The sequence below is a fragment of the Lagopus leucura genome, unplaced genomic scaffold (assembly GCF_019238085.1).
Source record: "Lagopus leucura isolate 7727_CA_CO unplaced genomic scaffold, USGS_WTPT01 Super-Scaffold_100002, whole genome shotgun sequence".
Taxonomy (NCBI): domain Eukaryota; kingdom Metazoa; phylum Chordata; class Aves; order Galliformes; family Phasianidae; genus Lagopus; species Lagopus leucura.
The window spans coordinates 70,864,480-70,888,231 of NW_024962263.1; the positions used below are offsets into that span (position 1 = coordinate 70,864,480).

At 40.6% G+C, this 23,752-nt stretch overlaps 1 protein-coding gene across 3 annotated transcripts; it reads right to left on the minus strand.

The window, feature by feature from the left end:
• Positions 1–5,301: 5,301 nt before the first annotated feature.
• Positions 5,302–21,981, minus strand: ANKRD46 (ankyrin repeat domain 46). Of its 3 annotated transcripts, none has more exons than XM_042869935.1 (5): positions 21,893–21,981; positions 20,178–20,270; positions 12,303–12,645; positions 10,813–10,971; positions 5,302–7,353 (listed from the first exon to the last, which is right to left on the minus strand). In XM_042869935.1, the coding sequence occupies exons 3-5, from the start codon at positions 12,611–12,613 to the stop codon at positions 7,137–7,139; spliced, it is 687 nt and encodes a 228-aa protein (XP_042725869.1). In that variant the 5' UTR covers positions 12,614–12,645; positions 20,178–20,270; positions 21,893–21,981; the 3' UTR covers positions 5,302–7,136. The 3 variants fall into 3 exon arrangements, with proteins under 3 accessions (XP_042725869.1, XP_042725868.1, XP_042725870.1); XM_042869934.1 differs by having other exon boundaries at positions 21,865–21,953; XM_042869936.1 differs by lacking the exon at positions 21,893–21,981 and adding an exon at positions 21,633–21,710.
• Between the last annotated feature and the right edge of the window lie 1,771 nt (positions 21,982–23,752).

A 23,752-nucleotide genomic window follows, 5' to 3' on the forward strand; every position in this document is an offset into this window, starting at 1 on the left:
TGGTTCCACACAGGACCACCCAAAATTCAAACCCTGTGTCTGAGAGCACTCTCCAAATGTTTCTTGAACTCTGGCAGCTCGGGGCCATGAGCTCTGCCCTGAGGAAGCTGTTCCAGTGCCTACACACAACTTAGTTTGATATGGTGAAGGTACCAAAAGAATCAAGTGCATGATTAGGGAAAGGAAGTAAAACTGAAAACAAGGCTAGCTTCTTGTGTCATTATTACAGAAGAGTGCAGATTAAAAAGATGGGTACTGCTGCTAGCAGTGAACTGGAGCCAATTCACAAGCCACTCTTCAAAATATGACGTGTTCCATCCCATAGACCTGCCAGCACAGACTGGACAAGGCAGATGGAGCATACAATAGTTCAGATAAGATAGAGAGCGCGCAGTAAGCAATGGAGATGACAAGATGGAAAGAAGTTACGTGGAAGAAATGTGCTTTATAAACAGAATTCGTGACACATAAGAAATGGGGTGGTCTTGAAGAAACAATGGGGAGGAACAGAATTGAGAAGAATGCAGTGGGTTCTTAGCTGCTCTAATGAAACGGATTTGTTGCTTGAAAGAAGAAAAGAGCTTTCAAAACTTTACACTTCCAAGCTGCAGAATATACATAAAAGACCAAGATCAAGATCTTCTATGAAAATATTCAACCTTTTGGCAGAGTGCCTCCATGTGCTGAACACGTGATTCCTGGGGTCCTGGATGCCTGAAAATACAAGAAATAGACACTTCTCTTGCTTCACTGCCAGATTTTCTTTAATCTTCATACTGTTTGCTCCATCTGAAAGGCATTCTGGAGGAGCAGGTAAAATCAGCACCAATAGTTCCCTTAACTGTTATTGCATTTCATATAAAAACTGGACAAGGTGACAGAGTCTTTAACCAATTAAGCCACACTAGCAAGTCAATCACTTTGTAAATCTAAAACTCTATAACTCTATGGCTCTAAAAACCAATGAGAACTGACTAACATTGTGAAACTGGTGGATTTGCTTCGTGTCAAAACAAAGGAGCTTGGCCAATGAGAAGCACCCCTTTTTGAGGCAGGTAATGGGATCGAAAACGTTTCCCAAATCTGGAGATGGAGACCAAGAAAATAGGTCAGTAAGTCAGTGCAATGAATAAAAACAGAGCTGACAGCAGATTAAACAGCAATCTGAGGAGAAATGACAAAAACCAGAATTCCTTAAATTAGACTTACTCTAAACTAATCTCAGTGGAGGCATTGCTTACTGCTCCTAAATCTAATTTTGGCACAGGAATACAGAAGTATAGGCACACACATGCTCATTATCTGAGTACATTTGCAGGCTGTAATTCTAATAATCATTAGATTAAAAAAAAATGTTCCTTGAACTCTGAAACAAAGAATAAAACTTGGACCTCTACTGTAATTAACAATTTTGAAAACAGCCTTCGGTTCAAGCCCCACGTTAGCCATTGGTGTTCATCAACTGACACAGGGTTTGAAACCAGTACCATAAATGGGAAAACCACCAGTTCTGTACAAACACATCTGGCAGGGTTGAGCAGTCCTCAGACAAGTTGACAAAGCCTTTAGTAAGATATTCCTTTAGTAAGATACTCCTTTGTCCTCTATGCCCACTTCAGAAACTGTCCTTGCCAGCTTAAATCTATGGACATCTATCTACTTCATAGAATCACAGAATCATAGAATGGCCTGGGTTGAAAAGGACCACAATGATCATCCAGTTTCAACCCCCTGCTATGTGCAGGGTCGCCAACCACCAGACCAGGCTGCCCAGAGCCAAATCCAGCCTGGCCTTGAATGCCTTCAGGGATGGGGCATCCACTTCATTCTCTGACTGGAAATATGTCTACAAAACCAAACCAGTCCAGGCATTCAACCTGCAAAGAGACAATTAAAACAACAAGGGGGAGAGCACACAGCACTTCACAAATCCTAAGAGAGATCAGCTATCTCTATTAATTGGTTTCGTTTCAATGTGCACACTTTGTTAAGCCAGTACAACCTCCAAACATCACTGCCCTCACACCACTGCAAGGCTGCATCATCTTTTCTACTAGAAAACCTGCCTGCCAGAGGATGTAACATTACCTGAAAAAAATCCTCATACTGTGGAAGTGGCTTAATGAGGAATTCTACTGTTCAGAATAAATTGTGATTTTTTCTTGCTCTGCATAATGTTATCTATTTTTTTTTTTTTTAAAAAGAAACTAGATATTTTTGCATATATTTGATCCTTCATCTCATTCCTGCCTTCTGATATTTAGCTAAATATAATTTAATACAGCAGAAATATTTCACATTTTGCAGAGATTCTGTTAACATTGGGTAAAACTACCTCTAATAACCTAAGTGCAGAAAGATTCTTCTGTTAAGAGGAACCAGTATGGCTTGCACATGAGCAGCTGTTAATGCAGGCACACATTCAAACATGCTGCTGTCTGAAATAGCAGCGTTACAGACACTGAAAGTCAAGAAGGGCCAGCTCAGGTTGCACCCCTATGAAGCGGTGCAATTGCAAGTGGGTGAAATCCTTCTCCCTGCTCAGAGGTTGCTACTGCTCGCTACTCACACTTCTTACAGACAGTGGGATTGGCCTCTGAGCAGTGATTCATAAAGGCATCACACTGCTCTGCCTCCCCGCTGCTGCCTTGGCTCACTGCATTCATTTCGCTCCTATTTTCTGCAAACCACGCCACCAACAAATTCTGTTCCAAGTGTCTCCTCATTATTTCTTTTCCAGAAGGCAGCTTAAAATCTCAAACAGAAAGAATATGTCACTGCAAGTCACAGCAGTGACTTCTTTCTTCATACATTGACTTCAGCAGAAATTCTCATTTATTGCTTTTCAGTTACAGCAGTTTCCAGTGGATTTCCCATTACTTGTCTGTAATGAAAACTAGCAATTCTGCCTCACCATAGTCATTGGGAAATAGCGGTTGTTTAATGACCTACAAACAACAAATACTAATGGCAGAGAGACTTCTTCATGGTTCTGCAGGCAAACTGCTTCAGCTGCATCAGAGCACAAACTGTGCCTTGCTAAGAGCACAGACTATGCCAGTCAATCTCAGTAAATCTGAGATTTCCAGTTTTCATCTCAGATTCCCGTGGCAGCATGACCCTGGGAACACTGCACTCCCCTGTAACGAATAGTGAACAACTACCAACTACTTGCATTTATTTCCTAATACTCTGTATTTCAGAAGTGTCCTTCCTTTGAAGTACTTGAAATAGCGCTATGAAAGATGCCAGACAACACTAATTCAGCTGAAATACTTAGATATGCTTAAGACAACACATGAATCCTACCATCTGCAAGTGCACACGCAGAATTATCTCTACTGTCTCCAGAAATGAATTTTATATTAATAGAGATTTGAGATTTATGATTCACAAGTATTTCAGCACTTACCATGTTTACAGAGAACTGCGAGTTAGGAAGCTCTGCAATGACGTCTGAATTCTTCTAGAAGGCCCCAATATCGGAGATGAGAAATGCAGTAACAACTGACAACAAGTTCTGTTATGCTGTGGATCGCTTATGAAATGTCACAAAGCATATCCCAAGTGATCAGTCACTCAGGATTAATGTCGAAATGGAAGAACACAAAGTGACGGAAAAGCGTTCTGACATAATTCTCAGATCGTTTAAGACTGATTTTAATCACCAATTCAAATATGAATCAAGTTTAGCTTCAGTAACAACTGCAGAAACAAGTTAACTCATGTCATCTGACAAAGAAGTCAACTTCAGGTAGCATAAGGCAATTCCACCTGAGGAAATCCAATCACAGCCTTTAAGATGTTTGACTGTACTTAATTTCAAGCCTAACGTTAAAACAGATGTTAATTTTAAATACATGCCAGACTTCTAAATTTTGAATACAAGAAACAATATCACCTCCTTATTTTTATTTTAAGTTTGAAGGAGAGTTTTCACTTGCAATCTCTACCTTAAAGTTACATTGTAGAATTTAACAAATTACTTAATTTGCATTTCTCTAACATCTTACGACTAAAATACTTTTGGTTAGGACAGCAGCTATGTAGCTAACTAGGCCACCAGATGAATTTGTTATTTTTTACTTCTCCAAGAGACGAAAACCAGCCGGAGCGATTAGTTGACCCATGCAAAAAATCAGTCTCCAGATCAATCATAGTGCCTAGGTCTTCTGTATCAATATTGATACAGGAAACCATGTTCTTTCTTTCCCAGTTTTTTGTGATGATACACTTCACAGTGCCAGACTATGTCTAGTAATGAAATACGTGTTATACTGCAGTAACTGACAACAAGACCCACCCAAGATAGTCACACAACAGATCATCCCCTTCTACGAAGCAAAGTATCAATATGAGTGCAAATAGAAGCCCCTGAGGATAAAAATGACATGATGGCAGGTGAGGGGTGAGGTAAGACATGATCTTGCAATGGAACAAATGCAAGCACAGGGACGGTCCTCAGGAGAGTAGCCTGTGTGTCTCTGTTTTACACTCCAGTCTGCTTTATCTTGTTCACCAAGTCGTCTTACGGCACTGGAAAAAAACCACCTCCTCACTCCACGTTTGTTTTCTCTCTCACTTCCTTCTTTTCTGGCATAATAAGCTCAAGACAAGAACTTGTCTTGGATCTGGAAAGTACCCATATAATAATAAATAATAAAAGAAAACTTACTGATCCACAGACAGCCTAAACAGATTAACGTCATTACGCTGCAATAGTGAAACACACTATGACAAGAGCTTCAAGAGGAAGTGGGTTAAAGTCGTCTTTCTGTTCCTCCAAGAAAGAGGGACTATATTCCTTGAAACCCAGTGTTTAGAAAGCAAATTCATTCTTTAGAATCAGTCTTTGAACAGGAAGCTGTTAACGTTATAATAAAAGGTACAGCTGTCCTTTTTTAGTAGCAGAAGTGCGCACAGAGCAAACTTCTCATTCAGTCAGATGTCTGTCATGTCAACGTTTCAGACAGTAGCAGTCACTACAAACTTGCTTTTCTTGGTTGCATTTTGTACCCCTTAAGGTAGCCTTACATCTCGAAGGGCCTTTACATGGCTTACACAATACCTGAAATCTTAGGCAAGAAACAGCACAATGTAAAAACAACACTGAGAATAAAGCAGGCAAATCTAAACAATCTGTGTTTTAAAACCTCATTGCAGCCAACAGCATGGCTTCCATTTCTTAGGAGCAGAGTTTCCCAGCTTCTGAAATGCTTACTATGAATGCAAAACAAAAAGCTCTCAGTAAAACAGGGTCACATCATTACCACTGTACTAATGCAATAATAAACCAAAACATATTTACAACGTATATTTATTTGTGGCATTCACCCATACTGAGAATACAATCACAAACTATGCAGGGAATACATATTGAAAGACAGTATTATTCAAGATAAACTGTACCATTAACAGAAATGTAGTAATCCAGAAAAGTAACTGCAATTTAGATATGATTTTACATTTCTCTCTTCATTAACAGATTACGATAATTGAAATATTCAAAGAGAATGCTGTTTTGTTGTTGGTGCTTTCCTTTTGTTTTAAGAGGTTTTCCTTTTTGTGGTTTTGCAACTGCTAGGACAGCACTGTTTCATTAACCTCTGGCTTAAGAAATGAGATCAAGATGCAATTTAGAATGGGCCCCAACTTAGTGAAGCCCACGTCACACAGCAAAACAAAGATGATAACCCTCTGCTCAAACCCATAAACAAGAAGGGAGAACACACACAGTAGCAGAACAGAGGGATGTAAGTACTTCTACCAATACTTACTGCAATTTATAATCTTATAAATGTTTGATGTCTTTTAGCAACAATTCTGGAGTGGTAAAGTAAAAAATAAAAAATCCATTAGGTTTAGAGAATTCAATTTTTTGGAGGTTTTGAATGCAACTAAGTGAGTTGTATATCTAATCAGCTTGGAAGGAGAAAATCTGCTTTCTTTGAAAACCTACAACTACAGCGTGGCATCATCCCGGCCTTCAGAAAAGAGCATGTAATTGATTCATATCTTTGGGCTACTTACAAACAAAGGTTTTCACAGCTTATGTACAGAATGGGATAGGATTTCATTTCATACCATATTCCTAAATATTAACTTTTAAAACTACTTTTATTCCACATGCTCAGAAAATACTTCATAAGCCTGCAAGTGCAGTCTGAAAACAACTGAAACAGAAAGAAATTCTAGGAAGGAATTCTCATCAATCAAGTCCTTTCCACAATCATGAAAATGATACAACTGTATGGGACCATGAGGTCCTCGAGTAGGAAAAGAAGTTATCCTTCATGACATGTTTCACAGAGCCAACGGCCTTACAGAACTGCTGGTACGTACAAAGCAGAACACCTACATCACTTTTGATCCATCCTTACAAAGAAAGGCTTGCTTAGTAACGTTTCGGCACAAAGGCAAATTCCTCACCCCAGAGGCCAAACAATTTTACTGCTAAAGCACTACAGAGGCTTTGTTCTAACACAATTTACTTCAAGCAGATATTAACATAAAATTCATCTGGGAAGGAAACAGCATATTGACCTAATAAATAAAGGAGTGATCTATACAGTGAAGACATAGTAAGATTGGAACTGTTTCTAGTCTTTTTATAAACTAGCAGATGAGAAACTGGGGAGGCACTAAAAGAACTACGAACACAGAGCTCAGTACTGGCTATATATCAAAATGCATTATCATGTTATACAGATTCGTAGACGACTTCTTAAAAACTGTTTTTTTCTTTCAACTGAAACAATATTATGCAACAACAGATTTACATCTCTTCTTATGGAAGGAATATGTATCAAATTTGGTTGTGTACTAGGTTACACAATTCATGCTCAAGAATGTTATATTCATTATAAAAGACCTTTTCTAATCACAACATTTTATCAGCAGAGAGGATTATCTCCACATCTTGCCTCCACATTGAGATGACAGAGGTAGCTTTGGAATGCTTTAGAATTTAGTGTTTTACTTGAAATGAATTAATCTCTCTTTCAGAGGGTTTAACAGTAGGTAAAAAGAGCAAACAGTATGTACAGCTGCCACTGTCTGCACTGAGGGAAAAATTCCAAGAAGCTCAAAATAAGATTACGACATGGAAAAGCACAGCGCACTTCTTTTCACTTGCTTCAGTGCACCAGCTCTGGCTGATTTTCTACAAAAGGAAGCACCCCGCTAACATAGTATGCTATTCCAAGAGACAGAAGAGCAATGACAATGATCAGGAGCAGCACTCTCCAGAAGCCCAGGTCTTCCACAAACTCTTGCCACGTCGTGCGGAAACTGGAAAGAACTCCTTCCCCTTGCTGTAGGTTTGGATTAAGGAGAGAATGGCTTTCCATTGCACTACAAAGGATTAAAGTTAAAAATAAATCAGAGGAAAAGAACACACCTTCAAGTAAGACAGTAATCCTACTCAGAGCAACCAAAACGTTCTAAATGAAAAACTAAAGCCACCTGCAGATTTATAGCATTGCCCCTGCTAAATCAAGAAAAGCAGATCAGACTCTAAACTTAGGATAAGTGAAAGGATGTTTTTCTAACCAGGGTAAAGAGAGCAGTACCGCCATCTGTACGGCTGCGCTGAGTTGCAGGCCTGCCACCTAAGAAGCCTTCGAAAGTCAGTGCTCATAATTCCCACTAAGCATGGCTTTGTGAATTTAATGGAGCATAAGATAAAACCTCAAGGGGCACAGCTCTTGTTAACAGAACAAGAAATTACAATTTAAGTACATTCTGCCAAATGAAATGGCGACTTTAACCAAGATCATTTAGATTCCAAACTATGAGGTGATCTTTATTACTCTCTGCGTTTCTTTGTGAGAGGCCTCTCTTCTAGCTTAAAAACACCACAGAAAATAATACATTTGGAAAAAAATAAACCAACCCAAAACTTCCTGATCTTCAACACAAGTTAGTACTGCTGTGTTTTTTGCCACACGATTCTCAGCAGTCACTCTGATCTTGGTTTTAACATTCCACCCCCAATTCATCAAGCTCCCTTAAATTGTCAGACTACAAATTAGGGCCTGCAACTCTCACTTTTAAATGAGAAGAATTAGAATGCTACAGTCATCTCGGCCACGAATCATCTTTAGAAAAAAACGTGAGTTGTTTTAAATACCGCTTGGCTTCTTGCATCCTCCTCAGTTTGCTGGTTTTACAATTGGTCTATAAAAAATTTCTCATCAATTTATTACAGTTACGTATAATTCCAGTTGTCAGTACAGCCCTACTGCTCCTTGCTTGAGTGAAATGACACACATGGGTGTTTAGAGAATCGTGCTTTGACAGTCACAGAAAGCCAATGGTGAAACTGCGCACACAGTGAAATCAAAGCAGAAGGGAAGCAGAAAAGAAAAACACTTCTTCCTCTCCTCTACTTGCTTTTACTTACCATGTTCCCACGTCTCTCTTACACCGATAATAACAGAAAACCTTACATGGAAAAGTCATTTCCAAACCAAAACTAATTGTATAAATGCTACTGTTCACCAGTTGTGCTACTGGAAATAAAGATATTGGAGACTGTCTCGTTTACGAATCGCCCTTTCAAGATTACGCCATGGAAAAGTTTCACACTATTCATATGCTTTTCTTAGGAAGTACAGCCTCAGAAGAATAATTAACTTCAACTCCCACAGCTCACTGAAGCATCGCAGTGTGATGTGCAGAAAATTTCAGAAATTGCCTATTAAACAGCTTGCCTTTTTTGCTTCTAAAGTATTTAGTTTGATGTAAAGCTATTGTAGCTTGCCCATAGCTACAGGATCTTCCTTGCTCATGATTTCCTAAGCAAAACAAAGACTTTATTAGAAGACAGCCACTGGCTAAGACACAACTACTCACTCACTCAGTACGAACTAGTTAATATATAACCACACAGAGGTTAAATAAAGCTGCAATGTGATTCAAGTGAAAAGATCACATGCTTGCTCATTAAATAGAAAAAGGGACATAGAAAACATTTTTGATATTTTATACAGCAACCCAATTAAAAGTAATGGTACTCAAGGCATTTTTTTCTTCTGACAAATTACATCTGCTTAAGCAGTAGTATAACAGCAAAGCACCCCACAGAAGAGTCTGTGCCACACAGCCCAGGTGGATGGTCTTTTCTATTTCAGCATACTACGGAAGTTCACCTCTGGCTGTACTTGTGGGCACGACTGTCAGTCACGTCGGGCAGTGTGGAGGGACAGGTCACCTGCGCTGACAGACAGAGGTGAGCTCTGCCCTCCCCCTGTGCTGTCAGGAGGCAAAGCAAGAGAACAGAAATTTGATCTGGGAACTCAGTTCTGGCCTCTGCTTCCAGACCAGCAGCAACCGTTTGCAAAACAACCGGAGAGATTTGAAATCAGAGATTGTTGCTCAAAAGTGAAGCTCACGGTTTACAGAAAAAGCACCCATTATTTTTCAGTAGGTTGGTAGATAATGTGAGGAGGAGGGAGCCAGGAGGACAGAAGCCATTCATCTGAGCAAAATTCATCTAAATTGTGTGAAAAAATAGAAAGGGGGAGGAGTGAAACTGTAGCAGTCTGAAAAGCCAACTGTTATAAAGACATTATTTATTTACAAAGCAAACAGCATACAAGCTCACTTGCTTTAACTGCTGCAGGCATCTGTTATTTGTTACCTTAAATATAATATATTTCAGACACGTTAAATGCGTTCACAAATAAGCTGGGTAACGCACTGTTTATATGACTGTGCCTCTCCCCAAGGAGAACTGCTGACTTCCTTGCCAAACTAAACAATGTAACATTTACGAAGGTCAAATAACAGAAAGGAAGCTATGCTTATTAAAGAGACACCATCAAATCAAAAATCGTCATTTAGATGTGACTGAGCTTTTGACACAAAGTAAGACAGAAATGATATATGGACTAAACAACTTCCACTAAAATTTACAAAGTCAGAGAGATACCAGGCAGAAAATCCAATATTTTATACTAAAGCAATTTTGACAGTAATATTCAATTTTGTATCTCAGGGCTTAAAAGGTTTCTCTGATCACTGGGCTCCAATTTCTTTTCCATTATCAAGCTTTTTTCCTATGGCATCCTAACTATCCTCTGAGCTGCCTGCGTCCCACTTCTCAGCATCAGTAAGATCCATTTTCTGTGTCAGAATCATTGATGAAAGTGGTAACTATGCCCAGTCCCAGAACTAAACCTTTAGGAACTCACTGCTGTCTTCCCCCTCACGCAGCACATACCCTGAAATGGTGAGCTGTTTTCCTGAAATCACCAGCTCTCTTTTAAACACTTGTTTGTCCACCACACAACTCATTTATTTTTTCCAGAACTACTACCAATAGAAATTTCATAAACAGCACCGTATCAAAGCCTTTATTCAACTTCAGAAGATGAAAAGCCTGCTACCCTTTTCTTATATAGACAACCCATGTTAATGAAAGTGTGGCAGGTCAGCGTGTGCCACTGGCATTTCTCACTTCCCCCCATGTTCTCTTTGGCTTCATGATACACAGTGCAATGCTTATTGCTTGAGGTTATAACAGAAAATGAGTTATAATTTAAATTTTTTAAAAGTCACAACTTTAAAATGAGAATCTCAATTACAGTTCTTCCTTTCCCTTACATTTGACCTATTGAGAGACTTTTCCAAATTCTAAAACTTAACTTGGATTTGGTCAGATAGTATCAGGCCAAACTTGATACTTTCCATTTTGAAGAACAAAGGCCAAATCATAACAATCTAAAGGCAGTAAACAGGTACTAATAAAGACATATTTTACATACACAAAATTATTTCTCCCAGTATCTCTTTTTGTTTTGTGAATACCTTTCGCTTTCAGCAGTTTGCATTGTTTCCAGCTTTGAGTGGGCTCCTCTGTTAAATCCTTTCACCTCTTGCTCCTCCAAAGATTCCAGCAGTCTGATCACATCTTTATTTACACCCCTTCGTTTTGCGAGAACAAGTGGTGTTGCACCTTGGTGATTGCTAAAATAATGCCACAAAATGACACACGAAGAAAAGAAACTCTTGAAGTAGAAATTTGATACAAGACAACTTAGCATAACACACAATGTAAAATTTAGTGCTCAGAATCATTTTGTTAGACAAGATTGTAAACAACTCCTGTCTATAAAAATAATACCGTAAATGATTACAGAAGAATACCAGTATACTTTGGCTTGAAATAGCACAACTCTTCTTCCTACAAATAAAATAAAAATTCCTAGTGTTCTAATTTAATTGGAATCTCTGGCTGCTATAATAAAAAAGAGTAGATTTACAGCACTGTTTGAGATTCAGCATGATTTCACGAAGTTGCGCAATCTGCTTCTTCATAGTTCCTTTTTCCATGTGGGTATGAAGACATCGGGCAAAAATGAAATAAAATACAGATGGTCCCTCTGCTACTTTTAAAATAATACTGAATAGGACTGGAGCTGCCTTCAGATTACAGATTTTCACCAGAGTTGCTTGAAGTAATAAAAAGAGAACACAACCCTTGAAGAATCTGGTCTGCCACTAACTCCTTTGCTGGGATGAAAGCATCAATGAGGGAGAAGTGAAAAGGGAACAGGTTAAAAAAAAAGAAAAAAAGAAAAAAAAAGAAAAAAAGAAAACATTCTGAAGTTTCAAATATTTTGCACGCATTGTTGACAGTGCAGAAAGTTTCACAAACAAAATAAGTCAGTTACTGCAATGAAATAGCTAGTTATTTGTAGCTTGAGAGCCCGCATCTGAGCATTGGCATCTGACAGCTGCTGGAAGCCAGAAGGAAAGAATATACAATATTTAAAAGAAGGAGTGAGTCACAGACTTTGAGGGAGTGGGAAAACACTGAAAAGAAGCATTGTCACCAAAGGAGTAGGGGAATGAACTGACACACACATATACTGTATCTCCTTTGTCTTATACAGTGCAACAATTAACACAAAAGCACTGTGGTGGAGAAAATCCTTTTAAAGTAGTCGATGTGATTTTCTTTTTTGGTGCCAACCACCCACACCTAGCTGTCTGGCCAAACCAGGATAGCAGTGTCATCGCAGAGGCAGAATTAGATACAACAGCCCACACCAGCAGCTGCTATTTTTATTTGCTTTGCTTGCTGCATTTGATCAGCAGAAGTGGCCTCTTATTGTTTTCCTGCCTTTTTATTTTCTTCTTTTATTAAGTGATATCGTACAAAGTCAAACTGCACTACATACAGTATTTCAGCAACAGCAGATTTGTATACAATGTTCTAGAGATGAATGCTAATACATTATAAAACACGTGCTATTAAAAAAAAAAAAAAAGCCAACCAAGAAAAAGCAACTTACCAGATATCAATTTTAAGTCCATTAGAAACTAGGAACTGGATGGTATCCACATGCCCACACAGGTGAAGGGCTGTATTACCTTGATAATCAGTGGCTAGTAGGTCAGCACCAAATTTGTGCAAGAGTTGACAGATGTCTACATTTCCTCTGGCTGCAGCAAGATGGAGGCCGGTTCGGCCCCGGCTGTCACGAATATTTGGGTCAAAACCACTCTCTAACAGGCGTTTGGAATAGTTAAAATCTCCATCAATGCAAGCCTGCAGCAGCGGCACGTTTGTCTGGGAAGAATCATTTACAAAAACGTAGGACATGGTTCTGACTGCCTCTGCAATAGATGACAAACCTGCAAGAAAAGGTGGGAAAAGTGCTGTTGAAGCCAGGCAAATAAGTACAATGCAGGCATCTGTCAGACCGTGCTGGTTCCTGAACCAAAATGCAACCCAGCTCAGGAACCAACTCTGAAATCTTCCTGTCCTACACAGTAACTTCATGCGCTGCATTCCCTCCTGTTAATATGGAAAGAGCTCTTCTACTCACGTCTGGGAAGTGTAGCACAGCCTTGTTATTACAGAGAACTATTAAAATCAATGCCAGCAATACAAGGCAGGTGAGTACCTCTTCCCTAGGAAAAGACCACATGTAGTTGAATTGATATTGAACTATACTACACCACAGGTCAAGACTGAAAGAAGGGAGAAGTACTTTTCATAAACTGGGTGCCTACAAGTAGTTCAGCTAACAGATACAGTGATAGTAAGTGCAATTCTTACCAGCTACGTGTAAGCAGAGCCTCTCCAGGGGTGCTTCCGCCATCTCCATATGAACTTTGATGCACACTCAGTTGCTGAAAACACTTGGCTACTACAAATACTAACCCCTTTATTGTGCAAGAAATACAATTTTCAGCACTTTGCAGCAAATTGTTTTCATAGTGCCATAGATACACAAACTACTGAGCAAAGGAAGTGAAAACTGAAAACGGGTACGAGGAGGACAATAATAAAATGGAGTGGAACTGGTGTGTGTACAGCCAGAAGTGCACTATGGAGAAGCACTTCACGAAGCATGATTGAAATTTTGCAAAAGGCTATTTTAAGGATAATTCAAATAATGAGGGTATGATGACACAGCAGACTTATGGAACACAAAGAAGATTACTTGAGAACAAGAAGGAAGACAACAGGACTACACAAGAGGATGATACCACTGCGCGTGCAGGGACTGGACAGCAAAGTTCTGCACTGCCTCAGAAAGAAGGCAATAAAAGATCATATAAATCAGGACAACTCTTAGAAGATTCCATACAACCACAACATGGTTCAAGTGACAGGAAGAAAAAGAATTTTAAGCAGATAAAGTCTGAAAGGAAACTGACATTTCACGTGAAATAGCATCTCTCTCTTGATGTAGGCTTGTATTTTGGGGTAAGGCTGTAGCTGCATCCTGATTAACACTACAAGCCTCCTATATGACTGCTATATGCAGATTTAAATGTTCTCATCTATACAAGGTATTCTTCTACATTAGTGCACCCATTCAGCTACGAGAATGGAAATGTGGCCAGTAGCCAAAGAATTCAATTTTAAACTCTTAAGAAAATGAGAGAATGATAAAGTCTGTATTTTATAGCTTTTCCCCCCATGTTTTTGATCACACTCAAGATCAAAGCACCCACAGGGCCATATCTAATGTTTATGCACTGGTTTGATTAATAGTACTGGGACTGCTGAGGTTATTAGATTAAACTTCTCTCCTTTGCATTTCCTATTTGAACAAACTCTGCCACATGTATCAACAATGCCCAGTTTCCCTGTGCAGGAATGCACAACTTTTTTCCTATCTTGGCCACAGAAGTCAAAGTGATGGGGATAAATGCTAAATACTGCTATCTGTATAAGGAATGATTTGAGGCAGAGGACGTTCCACTGGGCTGCAAGTATGTTTTTAAGCATGTGATGGTATATCACTGACTCGAGCACACTTTCCCACAATTACTTCCAGTAGCAAAAAGTTCCTTGATACAACATAAAACATTTCACGTAAGGCTAGCATCACTTAGGGCGTCAGCAGACTTCTTAAAACCCTACATGGAAAGTAAGGACATGATGCTTTTATTTTCAGTGAGTCTGTTACAAAACCTTGGTGGGTGCAAAGCCAGGACTGCCAGCTGACAGCAATTTCAATTTTCTTGCCCACTTTCCACCCAAATCATAAACAAGATCAGAATGTTTCTTCACCTCTACGAGCCCAATCCCTGCTCACAAAAACATCAGGCCCAGTTTCTGCATGGTGTGGCTGACACCTTTACTTTCTGCACTAAATCTTCCCTAATGCAAGACCATAAATAACACAGAAACCTCAAATTATCAGCACGTTAACAGCATATCAACAGCACAAATCTCTACTTGTACTTGATAAAAAGATCATGGCTTGCTTATAACGTAGTATTTGAGTGCTTAAACTTCTTCAATAAAAAAAGGCCTAACGTATGTCAACAACATAATATTATACTGGAAGAAAAATATGCAATTTGAGAAACAGTATGGCACACTCTGCTAAATTAAGCTCATGTTTATATTTTCATACCAGATGTGTAGGTCTGGTAAGGCCCTGCAGAATTTCCTGTCACTTCACACAATGCTGATTAAACACAAGCTAAAAATAACACCAGAAATACCCTCACCACTTCTCAGGAAAGGAAGCACAAGGATTCACAGGGACCAGGAAGTGCAACTGAAAATATTTCCGATTCAGATTTTATAAGAATTCATCACTGAAGAGCAGAAGACTGAAATGAAATCTCAGTATTTCACAGTCAGAAAGAATAGTAATAAAAAAAAATCCTGCTGTGAAGATCTAATTAAGTAGATTTAGAAAAAAATCCGAAGCGTGATTCTCTTTATATTGCTTCTGAAGATGAATCAGAACACAAGGCTGAACCTGTGGAAGCTGGGACACCTCCCTTTATGCACTCATGTCACAAAGGGACTTGCATTAGTGAGCAGTGAGACACTGAAGTGCTGCAAAGTGACCATTCTGAATATCCCTACACATCACCACTGCGGGAGTTCAATTAATTTGGTTCAGTAAATGACTGCTTCTAAAAACACATCGATATCTCCTGAAAATTGAGCTTTTCCATCATCCTTCCATAAAAAGAAAAAAGGTTCACTGTTAAAAACTTAGTCCTGAGGTAGGAAATCGGCCCCGAGGAAAAAAAGTAAACTCAAAGGCATCCTCTCAAGCAAGCACTCTCTATTAGAAAAGTATACTATAAGAGCACATTTTCCTTAAGTTTATACAACATTGATATTGTTTGAGCACAGGATACTTTTCATAATAATGCCTGCAATTTTGCTGTTAGCCACTTCTTCAGTGAGACATGTGGCTCAGCACATGATGAGGATTGCTCTGTTTCCCAAAGGAATGCTTATACTTAGTGATGATGTCAGAATAACTGACTGTCACTTGTTAGCAGCCTGCTGCTGCACCATGCACAGCCGTACCTCAGCGTCACACACTGAGCCCCCACACATCACACTCCAACCCATGGAGGCAGTGGCCATGGGTTAACCTGAGCAATTCCAAAGGCAGAGCCAAATGCAAGTCTTGTTACTGCTGAAACTACTCAATTTGCACTGTGGATGGCTTTATTTTTACAGTAAGCGTATGGTTTGGCCTCAGCTTTCTCGTTTGGTTCAACAGTTACCAAACAGCTCCAGAAGAAGGAGGTATGTTGTTTGAGACAGCCTCTCCACCACAAAAATATGGACTTGACGAGCTGTAATTAATCACCCAGCCACTGCTACATGATTACCAGTTCTGCAAAACAACACTGTTTCCAAGAACATTCAGAAAACTGAAGTAATTGTCACTTCAGAACAATGGCACAATGTCAAATGGCACAACAGTTGATGTTGCTCAGTATTAAGACAAACACACCTAGAATCTACGTGTCAGTAAAGCGATCAGCAGAGAAACTGCCACTGACAGTAAATGGAAGTGTAACATCAAGGACAAATAACATCTTCCACACCCAGCCTCAGCAAACACATCACGTCTTACATTACATGACATTTGCCAACTTGCTCACGGCAAACAACTTCCTCAAATATCTTTTTAGAGGACTTCAGAGGCAGTGGCTTTGCTGAGCTCTTCCTCTGCAGCTTTTAAATGAATGAGAACTGTTCCAGCTTGAGTGTTTTGCTTCAACTGTATGTTCAGTTGCAGTCTCTGCTTAGGAAAGACCACCATTACCTATTACAATTTCCACTGAGAGACTCCGCATCTTCTACTAGCTACCCTTCGCTCTTCAGTCCAACTGGATCAGAGTTTTATTTCTCTACCAATACAGATCTGCTGCAAAAAGTAGCATACCTGATTCAGTAGAGCATTATGCCTGCTTTACACAGTGGCATTTTGTGTGCTGCACACACACTGAGCTCTGCACACACAGCCTACAGAGCGCTTTATGAAAAGGATTATTTCTGCTTTTTTTTATGGATTAGCAGATGATGGCAATAGCGAGAGCTTTGCTCATCGCTGTATGTCACTGTGAAAAGATAGAAAATAAACAAGACCTGAAACGTCAATCCATGGCTTTAGAATGCTTCCCTACATGATATGGTGCATTTGCTGTGTATTTATGTACACAAATTAAGGGAACAACAGGAAAGACATCATTCTTTTTCAATACCTTTGTTGATAAGCAGATTCACAGACATTTTATCCCTTCTTAAGTGGCAATTCAGTGGCACTACATGTTTCAGTGCACTTCTACCAAACGTGCAAGTAAGTATGTCCGAACGGTTTATCTTCTGCAAAAGACCTATTCAGGTAGAAAGGCAATTTACAGCAGTTAGAAACAGATGGGCTGTAACTTTAAAAAGCAAATGGTATCCTTGGCTTCATCAGAAGAGGGGTGGCCAGCAGGAACAGGGAGGTGATTGTCCCTCTTACTCTGCCCTTGTGAGGCTCTATATGGAGTACTGTGTCCAGGTCAGGAGCCCCCAGTACAAGAAAGACAGGGAGCTGTTGGAGAGGGTCCAGAGGAGGGCCACAAAGATGGTCAGGGGGCTGGAGCACCTCCCCTATGAAGACAGGCTGAGGGAGCTGGGCTTGTTCAGCCTGGAGAAAAGAAGGTCCTCATTGCAGCCTTTCAGTACCTAAAGGGAGCCTACAAACGGGAAGGGAGTCAACTCTTTGAACAGGCTGCCCAGAGGGGTCATGGATGTCCCATCCCTGGAGGTGTTCAAGGCCAGGTTGGATCGGGCCCTGGGCAGCCTGGTCTAGTATTAATGGGGAGGTTGGTGGCCCTGCATGTGGCAGGGGGGTTGGAGATTTGTGATCCTTGAGGTCCCCATCCAACCCTGGCCATTCTGCTATTCTGTGATTTAAGCCCCACAACTGGCACATGCGAACCAGTAAAGTAACCTCAGTAGTTCCTTGATCGCTGATATCAGTTTGGGTGCACTCGCTTTTATAGAGAGCTATTTATTATGACCAATGTGAATGATTCATCAACTTCATCATCAACTTCTTCACAAACCTTTATTCAAATTCTTTGGTTCTGCTGCAAAAGTGCTGGGTGCTAACATATAAACCCAAAAGTTCATTACAGGTTGTTTTTTTGTTTGCTTTTTTAAACAAACCTGAGAATCAGTTCCATCCTACCACAGGGTCTGTCTTTAAATTTGCTGCAGATCTTGCAGCAGTCCTTTGGAAAAGACAACTCTAACTGAGCAACAAGACACCATTCACAGTATGAGCACCGTTTGTCTCTAGAAGAATGCTGCCACCACGTGGACTGACTGAAGTAAGCAGCGTGATGGATAACCCCGGATCCACACAGACTGGGTTTTTTTTGTAGATTTTATGGTGTTTCCTTATTTCCTTAGAAAAAAAAATCACAGAAATCAGAGGCTGATAAGCCAAGCAATGACGTCAGCTGCAGAACTCTTGCTATGGCTCCAGATACAGACATCTGTGCTCTGAATTTTCATTTTCACGCAGGCAATCAGTTTATCAAAGCTGCAATGGATAAATGATACACTCACAGATTCCAAAGATTTGAAATCTCTATCAGGACATCATGATTTTAAAGAATTAATTGAGCCATACTGGACCATGTTATACGTTATGGTAAGATGGAACGGTAACACTATACAGGCTGCATCTCTAATGAATATCTGCTGATGTTGTTTTTCAGACATAGCTACTTCAGAATGCTTACAGTACAACATTTTCTCCATGTAGACAAACCTGTAGTGCCAATATCTGCACAACTCTGTGTCTGAAGGGCTTGGAGGCGGGCAAAACAGCAGGTTCCAAGCTCAAGGATAACTGGCAAGCCTGGGGAACAGCAGGGAGGCCACCCTCTGGCTCCTGATCTGCATGGAGGCTGGAACCAACCAAGAATTTCACAATGGTTGGAAGGATGTGAAATGGCTTTGAAACTGTAGCTATGAAATCTGGGAGAGAGACAGCTCAACTGTTAACCAACTGCTGTTAATTCTGAACCTAGAAACAAAAGACCACTGGTACTGGTAAAACTTCTGCCTCAAGATAACTGAGCCCAAGATTCCAGGGGCTCAGGATTCTTTTTACCCTACATAATGACACTGCATTATTCAGCTACACTGAATTTCCCGTGCCATTATATTATGTTTTGTTATCCAGTTCCCTTCCTCAGTTTGGCAATTTATTTTTGCCCTCTTTTTAATTTTTCAACTCAATTATTTCTTCATGTGAGAAACCTTCTTTGTGCTGTGACTGGGATCTGTAAAAGCTTCTAGCAGGGAACTCTTTTTTTTTAAATGCATCCTGAAAATCCAAGTAAGCCTTATAAGTCAACTAAATCTACAATGCTTCTTAGCAATCCTCAGTGGAAGCTGACGAGGCTTAAAAGATTGCATACCTCTACAAAGGTACCCAGTTTCAGACAGAACCAGTCCTAAACAAATGCAGGCACAAAAAGCACAGGTGTACACCTCTCTCTGCACTGCTCCGGCAAAGATGAAAGGCCAAAGGTTCAGGACAACCCACAGGAAAACAATACATCAGAAGCCTTTCCTGAAACACGCTGCCATTTCTCTATCCCCAACCTGTTATGCTGATCTGATACTGTAAGAGGTCATGAGCACGCTGAACAACATGCCATCTACACATGCTAACAGAATTTATCTTTTGAGTTTACGATATGAAATTCTGCTGATGTATCCGTGCTACCTGGATGTGAAATGTTGCCTGCTGGCAAAGTTGGTGTTTCTATAGCTCTGGTCCACTTAGATTCAGGTTTTAGTTTATATCTTCACAGTACTCTTCCAAGCAGCCTTTCCTTCCTGTACTCTACTGATAAAATCTCAATTGACCAAGTCCTACAGCACAGATACGGCTTCTGTGAGGTACTGCAGGAGATCAGAGAGAAACTTTGGTCCATCATACTCAGTGGACATCTCCTTTAAATGGTGAAGCGAACTTGAACTCTTCAGTACTACACATACTTAGTATCATCATTAAATAGTAAAGCAAACCACAACAAACCTGAGTGTTTCCATATCTGCCTTTTTGACTTATGCCATGGCAGCACCTCAATAAAAAATAAATAATTACCAACGAGTGAAGTTTGGTGCAATAGATGCATGCACTCAAGCATGCCTGTCAGCCTGCCATCTACACTGACAGCGTGACTATGGACGGTCTTCAGAGAAAGCTGAGCACGTGAGGGATCTTGTATTTCATAACACGTGTATAAACAGATGCTCTCCAAAATACACTATGCCCACATTAATTGGTGCATCAGAGCACAAGCGATATCATGAAGGAGGCAACCAACAGACAATGAAAGAGAAAAGAACCCTCAGAATCCCAACATACCTGAATCCTTAGCAGAGCCACTAGCAGTTCACTCTGTCACAGGTCCCCAGGCTGCAGATGAGGACTTCAAGGCCACATGTATTCAGAAATGAACTGCACAAGAACAGAAATTGGGACAGATGAATGCATACATGAATGCATACAACTTTAGGCACCTCTTGAGATCTCCCTCTCTTGCTGATAAAGAAGCTCTAAATGTGGGATACCAAAACCTGCTAAGAAGAAACCTCCCCCTAAGTGCAGGTCTGAACTGACTTTTATAGTTCCCTCTTGCAAAGGCAAGCTAGAGGTCCTCTGGAAAGAAAGCATAAGAAGCAAATGCCTTGCTTCAGTCAATTCATCTCAGTTTACTGTCTAGTACCTTCTTTTCAACTCAAAAAGAAAACAATTAGTCAGTGTAATTTTCTGTCTGTCAACAATTCTACAAGACAGAGTGCAACCATTGCTATAAATACATTTATTTTTAAAAAATTAACAATGGTTGGAAGGGTGTGAAATGGCTTTCTTGTTAACCAACTATTTTACAAATTAAACAGGAAAGGGAAAAAAGACCTAAGTTTTACAGTTAACACCAAGCTTAGTTCCCTGCTGCAGTGAGCAAAAGCAATTACTCTAACAAACAAGCCACTTTCTACTTAAAAACATATTTTGAGCTCTTGCTTCTCCTTGACCTTTGGGAAGGCTGCTTCTGAACATCAGTGCTCTGGTGGCTAGAAATATTACATTCACATGCTGTTAACCTTAACATCTATATTAAACTATTCATGTATCAACTGCACTCTTAAGCTGAATTTATTCCCTTCATAGTGTTCAGCTTGATGTTTCAACAGACAGCAGAAGAGGTGTCTGTTCTGCAATATTCAAGAGGCCAAATGTCAGCACAGACCCTTCACCTCCCTACTCACCCTGTGCTCCCCTTGGTGCATCCATTCCCTTCCACTCAGTCACTTGGGAACAGCTACCACCATGCCAAGTATCCTACAGGTTTGTTCATAGGTAAAAGTAACTTCTTTTTACAGATCATCATTGGTCAGCCTTTTTTTGCTTTTTTCACAATGAAATATCTTGAAACTACCTAGTGCTGTTTTTTTTCACATCAACATCTTTATTAAGTAGGTCATAAGTCTGTTTTTAAGACGAATCTTTAAGTAACTCATGTTATGCTCTCCCTTTATACCCAGGCTCGATGATCTTTCCCACAGTTTGTCTCTAGTTACTCTCTGTCCTTACTCTCCTTCATTCCAATGCTATCCCTACCTTCTCAGCACAGGTACAGCTCTGCTGCTTTGCTGTTGTCTAGAAAAAAAAAACAAAAAAACCACCACCACCAACAACAACAACAAAAAACTACCTAATTTCCCTTAAAAACAATAATTCCTTCATCAAAGACACTTCTAAAGACAGCTAAAAAAACACTGTTGGCAGAAACACGCACTACCTTGGAGTTCCATTTACCTCACACCTCCGGCTTTCCCTCCCGCACCACTGTCGGACGGCAGGGTGGGACAGCCGGGAAGGGAAAGCGGGCAGGGCCGTTCCGCCGACTCCTGCCGGGGCAGCCGCACCCGGTCGCGCCCATCTCAGCCGAGCTCCGCTGAGTTCCCCCGCGGTGCCACCGCCGCCCCCCAGCGCTGCCCTGCGGCCTGCTGACCGGCCGCCATTCCCGCCTTGCCCTCGCGAGGCCTACCGCTACCGCTGCCCGCACGCGGACACACCGACGGCCGCCGCTCCTCCCTCAGCCCGACGGACGCGGCCTCCGACCCCACAGCCCAGCGCCGCGCCACCCGCCCGGCTCCGGCCGCTCCTCGACGCGCACGGAGGAGCAGAGAGGCGGCGGAGAGGCCGCGTGCGCCCCCTGGCGGGCGGAGGCCGCGCGGCGAAGGCCGCCGGGGCTGCGGCGGAAAATGGACCCTCGGGGTGGGCGGCGGGGCGAGCTGCGTGCTCGCCCTAAAAGGTGTGTAACAAAGTATCTCCGGAATGACGGCACCCAGCTAACTTAGAAGTTCGCTGAAGTTGTGAAATCTCTAAATAAAAAGCACTGCAAAAGCCCTTGCACTGGAGTCTTCATATTATTAGCAAGCAGGCTAACTATCCTCGTGCTGAGTGTATCTGCAGCTTACTGTTGTTCTGGGAGAATGTAAAACAAATATCCTGAAGCACCCTGCTAAAAAGCATCCATCACAGGGCTGCAGTAAGTTCAGAGCATCCATTCAATACTTGGTTTCACTTCCCTAATACCTTAAAGTTTTTTTTTACTTCTTACCTTTCTTTTTCAAGGCTTCCAAAAGGTGTAACAGCAGAATTGCCCAGATGCAGACATTCCATAGCACATCCTACACTATTTGCATGGTCTGCCCGTTTCATACAAGTTGGATCATTTGCATCTTGATTCAACAGATTGTTCTTGGTTTTCCTGCTAAATCCTATGGCTGCATTAGATTACCTATTTGAACAAGAATTCACAGCATTTCTTATGAGTCAGCAGAAAATATTTTGCATGTTTTCAGTCTTTGGACAGCACTCAGTTAATTTCAGCCACCTCAAAAGAAAGACTTGTAAAGAGACTCTCAGGGATACTAATGGAAAAATTACAAAGACTCAAACAATTTTTTTCCTTCAAATGAAAATGTTCGGATACATTTTTCAAGCACGTTGCAGAGACAGAGGAATAGGAATCGGAAGTTCTTAAGAACCTTAATATTGCTAAGTTAACTAAGTATGGTTTAAGATTTAGTAGGCATTGTCTAATAAAGCAACTTGGTGCATGAAAACCTAAATCTGTTTAAACCTGCTGTACAAAATGAAGCATAGCATAACGCACCATCACTGCTTCACACAACACTACACCTTCACTTGCTTTAACAAACAACTACATTCTAATCATCAACTGTTAATTTCTTACTTCACTTAGTTTTATTTAATAGCCAGACACTGCTCTGGTAAGACAAAGCTGATGAGCTCGGTAGTTTTATGTCTTTACGTTGCCCTTTCCAAGGCTGCTTTCCTCACAAAAATGCAGCAGGAGTACTCACAGTCCATCTTGCTCCAAAAGCTAACAGTCAAGGAGGCATTTTACTATATGTCTAAGACAGAAAAATTGCCTCAAACCCAGTGCTGCACAACTTACTTTTTGCTTCATTTGCAGCATCTCAACTTGTCCTGCAATGAGGCCACAGAGGCACATCCCTCGGTCTTCCTCAGATGCACAACAAGACTAATTGGGAAGTCTCCCTTATTGTTTCAAACTTGTAGTCACTTGTTTGTGAATACTGAAGGCCACACCTAACCCACAAAATAATTTCCAGCTCTAAGAGCAAAGAGCACTTCCGAGAAAAGGGCAAGAAAGCCCACCACACACATTAATTCACTAGCTTATGAAAGAGTTGTTAGAGATGAGCTTTGTGCTGTTTACTGTACATTTTCTAAATATGTATTAAGACGTACTTTATTTCCATGTGGATTAAATTTTGATTTTCTCTTTTAGAATTATTTCCTCCTTGGCCAATTATATTCTGTAAGAGAGGTATTTCATTTATTTGCTTTACATTGTTCCCTTTCCATGCATGAATTAGAAA

Bases quoted from the DNA above. Each gene is read 5' to 3' on its own strand.
- ANKRD46 (XM_042869935.1), bottom strand. From the start codon at position 12,613: ATGTCCTACGTTTTTGTAAATGATTCTTCCCAGACAAACGTGCCGCTG. The intron at 10,972-12,302 runs GTAAGTTGCTTT...GCATTATTTTAG, and splicing joins GGACTTAAAATTGATATCTG to CAATCACCAAGGTGCAACAC. The intron at 7,354-10,812 runs GTATTCACAAAA...AATCCTTTGTAG, and splicing joins CAAACTGCTGAAAGCGAAAG to TGCAATGGAAAGCCATTCTC.